This window comes from Scyliorhinus canicula, chromosome 17 (assembly GCF_902713615.1).
Source record: "Scyliorhinus canicula chromosome 17, sScyCan1.1, whole genome shotgun sequence".
Classification (NCBI taxonomy): Eukaryota; Metazoa; Chordata; class Chondrichthyes; order Carcharhiniformes; family Scyliorhinidae; genus Scyliorhinus; species Scyliorhinus canicula.
Window position 1 is genome coordinate 163,969 of NC_052162.1, and position 15,762 is coordinate 179,730.

General features: G+C 57.8%; 1 protein-coding gene across 1 annotated transcript in view; it reads right to left on the reverse strand.

Annotated features, from left to right (window-relative positions):
• hprt1 (hypoxanthine phosphoribosyltransferase 1) overlaps positions 1-8,943 on the reverse strand; it is a 46,327-nt gene extending 37,384 nt beyond the window's left edge. The window contains exons 1-2 of the mRNA XM_038775359.1: positions 8,832-8,943; positions 5,528-5,634 (exon numbers count right to left, since the gene is read on the reverse strand). Coding sequence (XP_038631287.1) covers positions 5,528-5,634; positions 8,832-8,873 — 149 coding nt within the window. The 5' untranslated portion in view covers positions 8,874-8,943. The remainder of the gene's footprint in view (positions 1-5,527; positions 5,635-8,831) is intronic.
• Positions 8,944-15,762: the final 6,819 nt, after the last annotated feature.

The following is a 15,762-nucleotide window of genomic DNA, read 5'->3' on the forward strand; positions in this document are numbered from 1 at the left end:
ACTCATCCTCGTCCCAGTCATGTGGGCCCGGTGCAGCACCTTGAATTGGATGAGGCTAAGCCGCGCACACGAGGAGGAAGAATTAACCCTTTCCAGGGCATCAACCCATGTCCCGTCTTCGATCTGTTCCCCCAGTTCCCCCTCCCACTTAGTTTTCAGCTCCTCTACTGACGCCTCCTCCACCTCCTGCATAACCTTGTAGATATCGGATATCTTCCCCTCTCCGACCCAGACCCCTGAAAGCACCCTGTCCCTCACCCCCCTCGCGGGAAGCGCAGGGAATCCCTCCATCTGCCATCTAGCAAACGCCTTTACCTGCAGATACCTGAACATGTTTCCCGGGGGGAGCCCAAATTTCTCCTCCAACTCCCCCAGGTTCGCAAACCTCCCATCAATAAACAGGTCCCTCAGCTGTCTGATGCCCGCTCTGTGCCAACCCTGAAATCCCCCATCCATGTTCCCCGGGACGAACCTATGGTTCCCCCTTAACGGAGCCTCCATCGAGCCCCCCACTTCCCCCCTATGTCGCCTCCACTGCCCCCAAATCTTGAGGGTAGCCGCCACCACCGGACTCGCAGTATACCTCGTGGGAGGGAGCAGCCACGGCGCCGTTACCAGGGCCCCCAGGCTTGAATCCCCACAGGACGCTCTCTCCATCCGTTTCCATGCTGCCCCCTCCCCCTCCATCACCCACTTGCGCACCATCGACACATTGGCCGCCCAGTAATACCCCGAGAGATTGGGAAACGGCAGCCCCCCCCATCTCTACCCCGCTCCAAGAAGACCCTCTTCACCCTCGGGGTGCCATGCGCCCAAACAAAGCTCATAATGCTGCTGGTCACCCTTCTAAAAAAGGCCCTAGGGAGGAAGATGGGCAAACACTGGAAGAGGAACAAGAACCTCGGGAGAACCGTCATTTTGACGGACTGCACTCTACCTGCCAACGATAGCGGCACCATGTCCCACCTTTTAAATTCCTCCTCCATCTGTTCCACCAGTCTGGTGAAGTTAAGCTTATGGAGAGTCCCCCAACTCCTGGCCACCTGCACCCCCAGGTATCAAACCCTTCACTGCCCGGGAGCCTCCCAATTCCCTCCTCTTGATCTCCCGGGTGCACTACAAATACCTCGCTCTTGCCTAAATTTAGCTTATAGCCCGAGAAGCCCCCAAATTCCGCTAACAGCTCCATCACCCCCGGCATTCCGTACCAGCCTCCCCGGACAGGCGCCGGAATGTGGCGACTAGGGGCTTTTCACAGTAACTTCATTGAAGCCTACGCGTGACAATAAGCGATTTTCATTTCATTTTCATTTCATTCCCCCCTCTGGGTCCGCCACATACAACAGCAGATCGTCCGCATACAGCGATACCCGGTGTTCCTCCCCACCCAGCACCAGACCCCTCCATCTCCCTGACTCCCTCAACGCCATAGCCAGCGGTTCAATCGCCAGTGCAAAGAGCAAGGGGGACAGGGGACACCCCTGCCTGGTCCCACGATAGAGCCTAAAGTACTCCGATCTCCTTCCATTTGTAACTACACTCGCCATCGGAGCCGCGTAGAGCAGCCTCACCCATTTGATGAATCCCTCCCCAAATCCAAACCGTTCCAGCACCTCCCACAGGTACCCCCACTCAACTCTATCAAACGCTTTCTCTACGTCCAGCGCCACCACTATCTCCGCCTCCCCCTCCACTGCCGGCATCATTATAACATTTAGCAGTCTCCGCACATTCGTGTTGAGCTGCCGTCCCTTGACAAATCCTGTCTGATCCTCGTGTATCACCCCTGGCACACAGTCCTCTATCCTGGTGGCCAGGATCTTCGCCAGCAACTTAGCGTCTACATTGAGGAGCAAGATAGACCTGTATGATCCACACTGCAAGGGGTCCTTATCCAGCTTTAGGATCAAACAGATCAGTGCCCGCGACATCATCGGGGGCAAAGCCCCCCTCTCCCATGCCTCATTGAAGGCTCGCACCAACAGGGGACCCACCAGATCCGCATACTTTTTATAAAATTCCATCCGGGAACCCATCCGGCCCCGGCGCCTTACCTGACTGCATTTGTCCAATCCCCCTGACTAGCTCCTCCAGCTCTATCGGTGCCCCCAGCCCCTCTAGAACCCTTGGGAAACATAGCCTGTTCATGAAGCTCTCCATCCCCTCTCTCCCCATCGGAGGTTCCGACCGGTACAGTTCCTCGTAGAAGTCCCTAAAGACCCCCATTTACTTCTGTTCCCTTCTGCACTACATTCCCACCCCCATCCTTCACTCCACCAATTTCCCTAGCCGCATCTCGCCTGCGGAGCTGATGCGCCAACATCCTGCTCGCCTTCTCCCCATACTCATATACCGCGCCCTGCGCCCTCCTCCACTCTGTCTCCGCCTTTCTGGTGGTCAACAAGTCAAATTTGGCCTGCAAACTGCGCCGTTCCCCCAGCAACCCTTCCTCCGGTGCCTCCGCGTATCTCCTGTCCACATCCAGGAGCTCCCCCACCAGTCTCTCCCTCTCCTTCCTCTCCCTCCTTCCCCTGTGGGCCCGGATGGAGATCAGCTCCCCCCGGATCACTGCTTTCAGAGCCTCCCAGACCATCCCCACCTGGACCTCCCCCGTATCATTGGTATCCAGATACCCCTCAATACTTCCCCGGACCCTCCTACACACCTCCTCATCAGCCAGCATCCCCACATCCAGGCGCCAGAGCGGGCGCTGGTCCCGCGCCTCCCCCATCTCCAGATCAACCCAGTGCAGAGCATGGTCTGAAATCGCTATGGCCGAATACTCGGCATCCTGCACCTTCGGGATCAATCCCCTGCTCAGGATGAAAAAATCTATTCGGGAATAAACCCTATGGACATGAGAGAAAAAGGAATACTCCCGCGCCCTCGGTCTCCTAAACCTCCAGGGATCCACGCCTCCCATCTGGTCCATGTATCCCCTCAGTACTTTGGCCGCCGCCGGTCTCCTACCCGTCCTTGAACTGGACCGGTCCAGTGTGGGATCCAGCACTGTGTTGAAATCTCCCCCCATGATCAGGCCCCCTGCCTCCAAGTCCGGGATGCGGCCCAACAAACGCCTCATGAAGCCGGCATCATCCCAATTCGGGGCATATACACTAACCAGCACCACCTTCTCTCCCTGCAGCCTACCCTTCACCATAATATATCTGCCCTCCTTGTCCGACACCACCTCAGCCACCTCGAACGCCACCCTCTTCCCCACCAGAATCGCCACCCCCCGGTTCTTTGCGCCCAATCCTGAGTGGAAAACCTGCCCCACCCACCCCTTCCTCAGACGAACCTGGTCCGCCACCTTCAAGTGGGTCTCCTGGAGCATAGCCACGTCCGCCTTCAACCCCCTCAGATGAGAAAATACCCTGGTTCTCTTAAGTGGCCCATTCAGCCCCCTCACGTTCCAGGTAATCAGCCGGATCAGAGGGCAACCCGCCCCCCTCCCCCGCCGGCTAGCCATAGCTTATCGAATGTTCGCCCCAGGCCAGCTCGCCCCGCCTGACCCGTTCCCCATGGCGATAATACCTCCCCTCTACCCCCCCGGCCCACACCAGCTCCTTCCTGGCCATTCCAGCAGCAACCCGGTATTCACCCCCCCCCCCCCCCCCCCCCCCAAGGCTAGGACCCCTCCTAGCCATGACGCACCCTCCATGGTACTTCCGTGAGTCAGCTGACTTCTGCTGACCCCGGCAGCTCCCGCCAAAGCCCATCCCCTCCCGGCATGGGGTCATCCCCCTCTTGCCACACCTCCTTGGCACCGCTTCAGTGCGGGAAAGAAGACCCGTAAAGGCCCCGCCCCCACCGCCAGCTCCGCCCCCCTGCCCCGCAGCACGGGAAACCAGAGGAAAGCCCGCGCTTTCACACTGCCACACCCCACCCTTCTGACGCAGTTCCCCCAAATCCAGTTTCACCCCAACCCCCAGCCACGTACAGAAGAGAACATATAAAACACAAACCCCCAACATTCCCCACCTAACCCACAACCATACCCAACAGACAAACCCACCCGTAAACAGAGCAAAAAGAAAACCAGCATACAAAACACACATGTCAAAGTTGAAAAAACAGCAACAACCATAGTATGTCCCCAGACCCTAGTTCGAGTCCAGCTTCTCCGCCTGTACAAAGGCCCACGCCTCCTCCGGGGACTCGAAGTAGTGGTGCCGGTCCTTGTATGTCACCCACAGGCGCGCAGGCTGCAGCATTCCAAACCTGACCTGCTTGGCATGCAGCACCGTCTTCGTCCGGTTGAACCCGGCCCGCCGCTTAGCCACCTCCGCACTCCAGTCCTGGTAGATTCTCACTACTGAATTCTCCCACTTGCTGCTCCTCTCTTTCTTGGCCCAGCGCAGCACACACTCCCGGTCACTGAATCGGTGGAACAGCACCGCCCGCGGGGGTTCATTTGCCTTAGGCCTCCTGGCCATCACTCTGTGAGCTCCCTCAAGCTCCAGGGGCAAATGGAAGGACCCCGCTCCCATCAACGAGCTCAGCATCGTGGTCACATACGCCGGGAGATCCGACCCCTCCAGCCCCTCCGCCAGGCCCAGGATCCTCAAATTCTTTCGCCTCGTGCGAACGTCCAGCTCCTCCAAGCGGTCTTGCCACTTTTTGTGAAGTGCCTCGTGCAACTCCACTTTCCCCACGAGGACCACGGCCCCCTCCTCCTGCTCAGCGGCCTGCTGCTGCAACTCCCGGATAGACACCTCCTGGGCCGCCTGGGTCCCAAGCAGCTTGTTGGTAGTTGCATTCAGGGAGTCCAGCAGCTCAGCCTTCAGCTCCGCAAAACAGCGCAGAAGAGAGGCTTGCTGCTCCTGCGCCCACTTCCACCAGTCCTCGGGTGTCCCGCCGGCCGCCATTTTGTCCTCCTTCCCCCGCTTTTCTTGGGGAGCTGCTGCGGCTTTTTCCTTCGTCCCACTCCGGGTAAGCACCATAAATTATGGGGAAAGCTGCTCTAGGCACCTTCCCCCACCGGGATGCGTAGAAACAGCGCCGTTTGGGGCCGTCAAATCGGCCCAAAAGTCCCTAAATAGCGGGAGCTGCCGAACGTGCGGCTTAGCTCCGCATAGCCACAACCGGAACTCACTACTTTCCTTTTCTAATTAATTTCTTGGCTTAAACATCAGCATTGACACATTCAAGCATTGCAGAATCAGGTCTTTAAGGAGGCATCACACACCCAGTATGTGCACACAGCACTCACATTTTACTGTTACGAGCACAGCATTCACATCTCTTTCCTCATCTTGCCTACGTGTTGTGTATTGGCACTTAAAACTGTTTGTGAAAGATACATATAAGTGACATCAGAATAAGAACATGGTGCCAGGAAAATACACTAAAATCTAAGATTGCAAATGAGTAGTTTGTGTCTGTGCCTCGGTGAAAATGTTGTGTCAGTGTTAGATACAGAAGCTGATACAAAAGTGGCCCAGAATAGCTAAATGTTATGACTAACTTTCCAGAAGCTCTCCATCAATGGTGTTTAACACTTCTAAAGATAGAGGCCACCAACCTGTCCATGATTAAACCATGAGGAATAAATACTCTCTCCAGGTCATTTGAGTAATGTTTAGGGATGCAAAACAGATCGAGGTCATAGCCTTGTTCATCATCGGTGATCTGTAAAAGAGAATCGTTGCAAAATTATTCCACTATCTTGCTGAACACACACACCTGGGACTCAACATATTCAAATCTACAGTACAAAGTCTGAGTTCTTCTGAAACAATTTGGTGACAGAAATGAACACTTCCTGCTCCTATGTGTCAGCTCAATGATTTCCTTCAAAACTAGTGTTGCAGTTTCCAGGGGCAAAATGGTATGGAAATTCCTGGAACCCCCTCCCTAACAGCACTGTGGGTGTACCTACACCTCAAGGACTGCTCCCCCGCCCGAGCTCCGCTCCCCCTCCCCCGGGTCCACCTCCATCCCCGGGTCACCCTCCCCCCGCTCCCCCCTCTCCCGCATCTATCATGTCCAGTCCTTTCAGAATTTTCTATGAGATCCCCCCTCATTTTTCTGAACTCGAGTGAGAACAATCCCAACCGACTCAATCTCTCAGGGACGCTACCCCAGTAATCAGTCTGGTAAACCTTTGCTGACCTCCCTCTAGAGCAAGAACATCCTTCCTCAGATAAGAAGACAAACAACTGCACACAATGCTCCAGGTGTGGCCTCACCAAGGCCCTGTATAATTGCAGCAGACATCCCTGCTCCTGTACTCTAATCCTCTCACAATGAAGGCCAGCATACCACTTGCCATCTTTACCGCCTGCTGTAACTGCATGCTTACCTTCAGTGACTGGTGCACAAGGACACCCAGGTCTCGTTGCACATTCCCCCCTCCTCATTTATGGCCATTCAGATAATAGTCTGCTTGTTTGTTTTTGCTACTGAAGTGGATAACCTCACTATTCTCCAAATTATATCTGCCATTCATTTGCCCACTCACTCAACTTGTCCAGCTCACACTGAAGGATCTCTGCATCTTCCTCACAGCTCACCCTCCCACCCAACTTGCTGTCATCTGCAAATTTGGAGATATTAGATGAGGAGATATTAGATATGGAGATATTAGATGAGGGAACAAATTTGTTCCCTCATCTAAATCATTAATATATATTGTGAACAGCTGGGGTCCCAGCACCAATCCCTGGGTACCCCACTAGTCAATGCCTGCCTATTGGAAAAAGAGCTGTTAATTTCTACTCTTTGATTTCCTGTCTACCAACCAGTTTTCTATCCACCTCAATCACTACCCCCAATCCCACTCACCCATTTAACCTCTTATGTGGGACTTTGTCAAGAGCCTTCTGAAAATCCAAATAAACCACATCTACTCAATCCCCCCTGAACTAGTTACATCCTCGAAGAATTCCAGTAGATTTGTCAAGCGTGACTTCCCCTTTGTAATCCATGCTGACTCTGTCCGATCCTGCCACTGTTTTCTAAGCGCTCTGCTGTAATGGATTCTAGAATTTTCCATTCTACTGACGACAGGCTTACTGGTCTATAGTTCCTGGCTTTCTCTCTACCTCCCTTTTCAAATAGCGGAGTTATATGAGGCACCCTCCAATCTGTAGGAGCTGTTCCAGAATCTATAAGAATCCTGGAAGATGACCACCAATCATAGAATTTACAGTGCAGAAGGAGGCCATTTGGCCCATCGAGTCTGCACCAGCTCTTGGAAAGAGCACCCTACTTAAGCCTCCCCCCAATCCCCGAAACCCCACCAAACCTAACCTAACCTTATTGGCCACAAAGGGGCAATTTATCATGGCCAATCCACCTAACCTGCACATCTTGGACTGTGGGAGGAAACCAAAGCACACGAGGAAACCCACTGAGATACGGGGAGAACGTGCAGACTCCACACAGACAGTGACCCAAGCCGGGAATTGAACCTGAGACCCTGGCGCTGTGAAGCAACCGTGCTAACCACTGTGCTACCTTGCTGCCTCTCTCCCCCCTCCCCCACCGGATCCCTCTCCCTCCCCCCCTCCAACCGGATGCCACATCCCTTCCCGATCCCCACCCTCCCCCCGGATCCCCTCCCCTCCCCGAATCACGCCTCCCATTCCCCCACGGATCCTCCACACCCCACCCCACGGATCCACCCCCCACCCCCCCCCATGGATCCACCCCCCACCCCACGGATCCACCCCCCACCCCACGGATCCACCCCCCACCCCCCCCCACGGATCCACCCCCCACCCCCCCCACGGATCCACCCCCCACCCCACGGATCCACCCCCCACCCCACGATCCACCCCCCACCCCCCCCCCCACGGATCCACCCCCACGGATCCACCCCCCCCCCCACGGATCCACCCCCCACCCCCCCCCACGGATCCACCCCCCCCCCCACGGATCCACCCCCCACCCCCCCCCCCCCCACGGATCCCCCCCCCCCCCACGGATCCACCCCCCCCCCCCACGGATCCACCCCCCGGATCCACCCCCCACCCCCCCCCCACGGATCCACCCCCCACGGATCCACCACCACCCCCCCCCCACGGATCCACCACCACCCCCCCCCCCACGGATCCACCACCACCCCCCCCCCCACGGATCCACCACCACCCCCCCCCACGGATCCACCCCCCACGGATCCACCACCACCCCCAACCCCACGGATCCACCCCCCACCCCCCCCCACGGATCCACCCCCCCCCCACGATCCACCCCCCACCCCCCCCCCCCACGGATCCACCCCCCCCCCACGGATCCCCCCCCACCCCCCCCCCCCACGGATCCACCCCCCCCCACGGATCCACCACCACCCCCCCCCACGGATCCACCACCACCCCCCCCCCCCCCACGGATCCCACCACCACCCCCCCCCCCCACGATCCACCACCACCCCCCCCCCACGGATCCACCACCACCCCCAACCCCACGTATCCACCCCCCACCCCCCCCCACGGATCCACCCCCCCCCCCACGGATCCACCCCCACGGATCCACCACCACCCCCAACCCCACTGATCCACCCCCACCCCCCCCCCCACGTGATCCACCCCCCCCCCCACGGATCCACCCCCACCCCCCCCCCACGGATCCACCCCCCACCCCCCCCCCACGGATCCACCCCCCCCCCACGGATCCACCCCCCCCCCACGGATCCACCCCCCACCCCCACGGATCCACCCCCCCCCCCAGGATCCACACCACCCCCCCCACGGATCCACCCCACCCCCCCCCCCCCCCACGGATCCACCACCACCCCCCCCTCCCCCCCCCCACGGATCCACCCCCACCCCCCCCTCCCCCCCCCCCCCACGGATCCACCCCCACCCCCCCCGTCCCGCTCTCACCACCACGCAGTCCGAATCCGAATCCGCCTCCGCAGCCGCCATTGCCGCGCTCTCTGTGACCGGATCAGGCCCCGCCTCCTATTCTGTCCCCACCCCCTGCCCGAGCCTTCCCTGGCCCCGCCCTCTGGATAAGCCCCGCCCCCCTGCCCGAGCCTTCCCTGGCCCCGCCCTCTGGATAAGCCCCGCCCCCTGGCCGAGCCTTCCCTGGCCCCGCCCTCTGGATAAGCCCCGCCCCCCTGCCCGAGCCTTCCCTGGCCCCGCCCTCTGGATAAGCCCCGCCCCCCTGCCCGAGCCTACCTTGGCCCCGCCCTCTGGATAAGCCCCACCCCCTGCCCGAGCCTTCCCTGGCCCCGCCCTCTGGATAAGCCCCGCCCCCCTGCCCGAGCCTTCCCTGGCCCCGCCCTCTGGATAAGCCCCGCCCCCCTGCCCGAGCCTTCCCTGGCCCCGCCCTCTGGATAAGCCCCGCCCCCCTGCGCGAGCCTACCTTGGCCCCGCCCTCTGGATAAGCCCCGCCCCCTGCCCGAGCCTACCCTGGCCCCGCCCTCTGGATAAGCCCCGCCCCCTGCCCGAGCCTACCTTGGCCCCGCCCTCTGGATAAGCCCCGCCCCCTGCCCGAGCCTACCTTGGCCCCGTCCTCTGGATAAGCCCCGCCCCCCGCCCTGACCCCACCCTCTGACCGTGCCTACCTTGGCCCCGCCCCTGCCCTCTGTACGCGCCCACCCTGGCCCCGCCCTCTGGATAAGCCCCGCCCCCTGCCCTGCCCCTCCTACCCTGGCTCCGCCCTCTGGATAAACCCCGCCCCCTGCCCTGACCCCTCCCTCTGAGCGTGCCTACCCTGGCCCCACCCCCTGACCCCACCCTCTGAGCGTGCCTGCCCTGGCCCCACCCCCTGAGCGTGCCTACCCTGGCCCCACCCTCTGAGCGTGCCTACCCTGGCCCCACCCCCTGAGCGTGCCTACCCTGGCCCCACCCCCTGAGCGTGCCTACCCTGGCCCCACCCCCTGACCCCACCCTCTGAGCGTGCCTACCCTGGCCCCACCCCCTGAGCGTGCCTACCCTGGCCCCACCCCCTGACCCCACCCTCTGAGCGTGCCTGCCCTGGCCCCACCCCCTGAGCGTGCCTACCCTGGCCCCACCCTCTGAGCGTGCCTACCCTGGCCCCACCCCCTGAGCGTGCCTACCCTGGCCCCACCCCCTGAGCGTGCCTACCCTGGCCCCACCCCCTGACCCCCCCCTCTGAGCGTGCCTACCCTGGCCCCACCCCCTGAGCGTGCCTACCCTGGCCCCACCCCCTGACCCCACCCCCTGAGCGTGCCTACCCTGGCCCCACCCCCTGAGCGTGCCTACCCTGGCCCCACCCCCTGACCCCACCCTCTGAGCGTGCCTGCCCTGGCCCCACCCCCTGAGCGTGCCTACCCTGGCCCCACCCCCTGACCCCACCCTCTGAGCGTGCCTACCCTGGCCCCACCCCCTGAGCGTGCCTACCCTGGCCCCACCCTCTGAGCGTGCCTACCCTGGCCCCACCCCCTGAGCGTGCCTACCCTGGCCCCACCCCCTGAGCGTGCCTACCCTGGCCCCACCCCCTGACCCCACCCTCTGAGCGTGCCTACCCTGGCCCCACCCCCTGAGCGTGCCTACCCTGGCCCCACCCTCTGAGCGTGCCTACCCTGGCCCCACCCCCTGAGCGTGCCTACCCTGGCCCCACCCCCTGAGCGTGCCTACCCTGGCCCCACCCTCTGTGCGAGCCTACCATGGCCCCGCCCTTGCCTGATCGCGTTAAGCCCCGCCCCTGCCTGCCCCCGCCCCCTGGTTAAGCCCCGCCCCCACTTTCCCTTCCTCCTGTTGAGTCCAAATTGAGATTTGTATTTAGTTAAAATCAGATTTTCCCGAATGTTTGCTGTGAGCAGCCGGCAGTGAGGTGAGAGTGAAAGCCCCGCCCCCTCCCTCTGGATAAGCCCCGCCCCCTACCCTGACCCCGCCCCCTGCCCGAGCCTACCCTGGCCCCGCCCCCTGCCGAAGCCTACCCTGGCTCCGCCCTCTGGATAAGCCCCGCCCCCTGCCCTGACCCCACCCCCTGCCCGTGCCTACCCTGGCCCCGCCCTCTGGATAAGCCCCACCCCACCCTCCTGCCCGAGCCTACACTGGCCCCGCCCTCTGGATAAGCCCCGCCCCCTGCCCTGACCCCACCCCCTGTCCGAGCCTACCCTGACCCCACCCCCTGTCCGAGCCTACCCTGACCCCACCCCCTGTCCGAGCCTACCCTGACCCCACCCCCTGTCTGAGCCTACACTGGCCCCGCCCTCCAGATAAGCCCCGCCCCCTGCCCTGACCCCACCCCCTGTCCATGCCTACCCTGGCCCCGCCCCCTGCACTGACCCCACCCTGTCCGAGCCTACCCTGGCCCCGCCCCCTGCCCTGACCCCAACCCGTCTGAGCCTACCCTGGCCCCGCCCCCTGCACTGACCCCACCCTGTCCGAGCCTACCCTGGCCCCGCCCTCTGGATAAGCCCCGCCCCGCCCCCTGCCCTGACCCCAACCCGTCTGAGCCTACCCTGGCCCCGCCCCCTGCACTGACCCCACCCTGTCCGAGCCTACCCTGGCCCCACCCTCTGGATAAGCCCCGCCCCCTGCCCTGACCCCACCCCTGGCCCCACCCTCTGGATAAGCCCCGCCCCCTGCCCTGTCCCCACCCCCTGTCCGAGCCTACCCTGGCCCCACCCTCTGGATAAGCCCCGCCCCCTGCCCTGACCCCATCCCCTGTCCGAGCATACCTTGGCCCCGCCCTCTGGATAAGCCCCGCCCCCATCCCCTGTCCGAGCCTACCCTGGCCCCACCCTCTGGATAAGCCCCGCCCCCTGCCCTGACCCCATCCCCTGTCCGAGCCTACCCTGGCCCCATCCCTCCTGGGGAAGGGGGCAGCTATGTTGGCTGGGGGGGTGGGGGGGGTATATTATGTTTTTGTTGAAATTCAATGTCGAAAATTGTTAAAGTTATAAATGCCTCAATAAAATATTTTCTAAAAAAAAATAGGTTGGGAATTCTTAAATTCCTCTTGGAGAGGAAGATTTCTCTCGGAGCCTCACAATACTTGCAATAATCTATCAAAATTGTTGGGCTTAACCCTTTTGAATTCAGATTAGACGGAGGAAGGGATGAGCTGGGCAAGTGTTTCATTTAGGGTTGAATTTTAGAACGAGGCGGGTGGCAATTGTGGATTTGGCACCCAGTCCCCTCCGGCTATATTCGGGGTGTCAGACTGGCAGCAGGGGCCTTTGCCTTGTTGGTCACTCACAGGTGGGTCCTGTCAGGGTCCAGGTCAGCCTGGGGAACTCTTGTATCTGGGAAAGGTGGGGGGGCGGGGGGTTCTGTAAGAGATGGGTTTGGTGGTTACCGTCAGTTGTTAAGGCCCCCCCTGTGGGTGAGGTTATTGGGGGAGGGGGGTTGTTGTGTTGTTCTTTTACTATGTTGTGTTTAAAATGTTATATTTTTAAAAATAATAATTCTTAGACACCCACTGACAGAGAATCAGAAATTTCCAGTGTCATCCCGTCAGTTTACTCTGTCTTTTCAAAGCTCTTTTAAATAAACCAAACACGATTCATCCACGTAAAGCCATCCTGTTATATTGCTATAAACCTGGTGTCTCTTTTTATTTTACACTGTAGATCAAACATCACCATCTACTGTTCCAAAGTTAACGGAACTGAGCCCTGAAATTCTGTTCCAGCCCCATGGGCTAGCACGTGGTAAATTGCCCCCGAATTGGAGAAATGACTAGGGCACTCTAAATTTTTTTTAAACGGTCACTCCTCAGCCTTCTGTGCTCCAGTGAAAACAACCCAAGCCTATCCAACCTCTCTTCATAACTTAAATGTTCCATCCCAGGCATTATCCTGTTGAATTGCCTCTGCAACCCCTCCAGTGCAATTACATCCTTCCTACAAAGCGGTGACCAGAATACATGGTTGTCTGTAGGTTCAAGAATACATCAACTCTCAGCCTTTCTGGAAAGAGAGAGGGAGCCATAATCCAGTCCAAAAGAAGAACAAAGTAGCCTGCCTCAACGACTACCGACCGGTCGCCCTGACGTCTGTTATCATGAAATGCTTCGAGTGACAGATTAGTAAGTTTGCAGACGACACAAAGGTTGGTGGAATTGCGGATAGCGATGAGGACTGTCAGAGGATACAGCAGGATTTAGATCATTTAGAGATTTGGGCGGAGAGATGGCAGATGGAGTTTAATCCGGACAAATGTGAGCTAATGCATTTTGGAAGGTCTAATACAGGATAGGAATATACAGTGAATGGTAGAACCCTCAAGAGTATTGACAGTCAGAGAGATCTTGGTGTACAGGTCCACAGGTCACTGAAAGGGGCAACACAGGTGGAGAAGGTAGTCAAGAAAGCATACGGCATGCTTGCCTTCATTGGCCGGGGCATTGAGTATAAGAATTGGCAAGTCATGTTGCAGCTGTATAGAACCTTAGTTAGGCCACACTTGGAGTATGGCGTTCAATTCTGGTCACCACATTACCAGAAGGATGTGAAGGCTTTAGAGAGGGTGCAGAATAGATTTACCAGGATGTTGCCTGGTATGGAGGGCATTAGCTATGAGGAGAGGTTGAATAAACTCGGTTTGTTCTCACTGGAACGACAGAGGTTGAGGGATGACCTAATAGAGGTCTACAAAATTATGAGGGGCATAGGCAAAGTGGGTAGTCAGAGGCTTTTCCCCAGGGTAGAGGGGTCAATTACTAGGGGTCATAGGTTTAAGGTGTGAGGGGCAAGGTTTAGAGGAGATGTACGAGGCAAGTTGTTTCCTCAGAGGGTAGTGGGTGCCTGGAACTCGCTGCCGGAGGAGGGGGTGGAAGCAGGGACGATTTAAGGGGCATCTTGACAAATACATGAATAGGATGGGAATAAAGGGAAACGGACCCAGGAAGTGTAGATTTTAAAGATTTTAGTTTAAACGGGCAGCATGGTCGGCACAGGCTTGGAGGGCCGAAGGGCCTGTTCCTGTGCTGTACTTTTCTTTGTTCTTTAACTAGTCATGAGACGGATCACTGCCAGCCTCCCAGACAGCCTCGAGCCATTGCAGTTCGTCTATCGCCACAACCAGTTCACAGCAGATGTCATCTCCCTCGCCCTAAAATCAACACTGGACAACTCAACAATGACACCTATGTAAGACTGCTGTTCATTGACTACAGCTCCGCCTTCAACACCATTATCCCGACAAGACTAATAACCAAACTCCGCAATCTTGGACTTGACCCCTCCCTGTGCAGCTGGATCCTCGACTTCCTCATCAACAGACCGCAATCTGTCAGGATAGGTAACAGCACCTCCTCCACAATAGTTCTCAACACCGAGCCCCACAAGGATGTGTGCTCAGTCCTCTACTGTACTCCCTATACACACATGACTGTGTGGCAAGATTCAACTCCAATTCTATCTATAAGTTTGCGGATGATACGACTGAGGTCGTATCTCAAACAATGACAAGTCAGACTAGAGAAGGGAGATTGTTAATTTGGTTGCATGATGTACCGGAAACAACCTCTCTCTAAACGTCGGAAAGATCAAGGAACTGATCATCGACTTTAGGAAGTGTAGTATGACACACGCCCCTGTCTACATCAATGGCTCCAAAGTGGAGATGGTCGATAGCTCTAAGTTCCTGGGGGTCACCATCACCAACAGTCTGTCCTGGTCCACTCGCATTAATGCAACAGTCAAGAAAGCCCAACAACATCTCTAATTCCTACGGAAGCTAAAGAAATTTGGCGCGTCTGCATCGACTCTCACAAACTTCTACAGATGTGCCATAGAGAGCATCCTATCCGGCTGTATCACAAGAAACTGCAGAGTAATGATGAACTCATTACGGGACAGCACGGTAGCATGGTGGTTAGCATAAATGCTTCACAGCTCCAGGGTCCCAGGTTTGATTCCCGGCTGGGTCACTGTCTGTGCGGAGTCTGCACATCCTCCCCGTGTGTGCGTGGGTTTCCTCTGGGTGCTCCGGTTTCCTCCCACAGTCCAAAGATGTGCGGGTTAGGTGGATTGGCTATGCTAAATTGCCCTTAGTGTCCTAAAAAATAAGGTTATATAGGGGGGTACGTTGACTTGAGTAGGGTGATCATTGCTCGGCACAACATCGAGGGCCGAAGGGCCTGTTCTGTGCTGTACTGTTCTATCTAACTCAGCCCAATGCATCTCACAAGCTTTCCACCCTCCCATTGATTCTGTGTACACCTCCCGCTGCCTCAGAAAGGCACACCGCATTGTCAGAGACCCCTCCATCAGGCAGAAGATACAGAAGTCTGAAGACCCACACATCCAGACATAGGAACAGCTTCTTCCCCATAGCTACCAGACTCCTCGACTCCCCCTCGGACTGATCTGCTCCCTGTATGACACTATTCACGATGCCCTATGCTACTCTTGCTTATGTATTTGCGTTGTTATTTTGCCCTTGTTCCGCACTGTAACTACGGTATGCATTGTTTGTACAGCATGCAAGAAACAATACTTTTCACTGTAAACTAATACATGTGACAATAATAAATCAAATTCACTGTAACTATCTACTTTTTGTTTTTGTCTAATGTGTGCATTTCCTTGGCTGTGGAAAAATACTTTTCACTGTATTTTGGTACGTGACAATAAACCAAATCAAATTAGGTCCTTTTCGCTCTGTGTCCAAGTCTCAACACCGGGGCCCGCAAGGATGATCTCACTCCGGCAGAATCCAATCAGCGCCTGTTACCGGGTAGAATACGGCCTTTTGGCCAATTCATTGGCCACCAGCCAACCAATCGAACTGAGTCTCACCCCATCTCTGGATCTCGCTGTCCAAAGCTTGCAGCACCATAAACTCTGCTGCAACTTCTGAATTCCTCCTTTTTGCTGCTTGAATTAAAGAC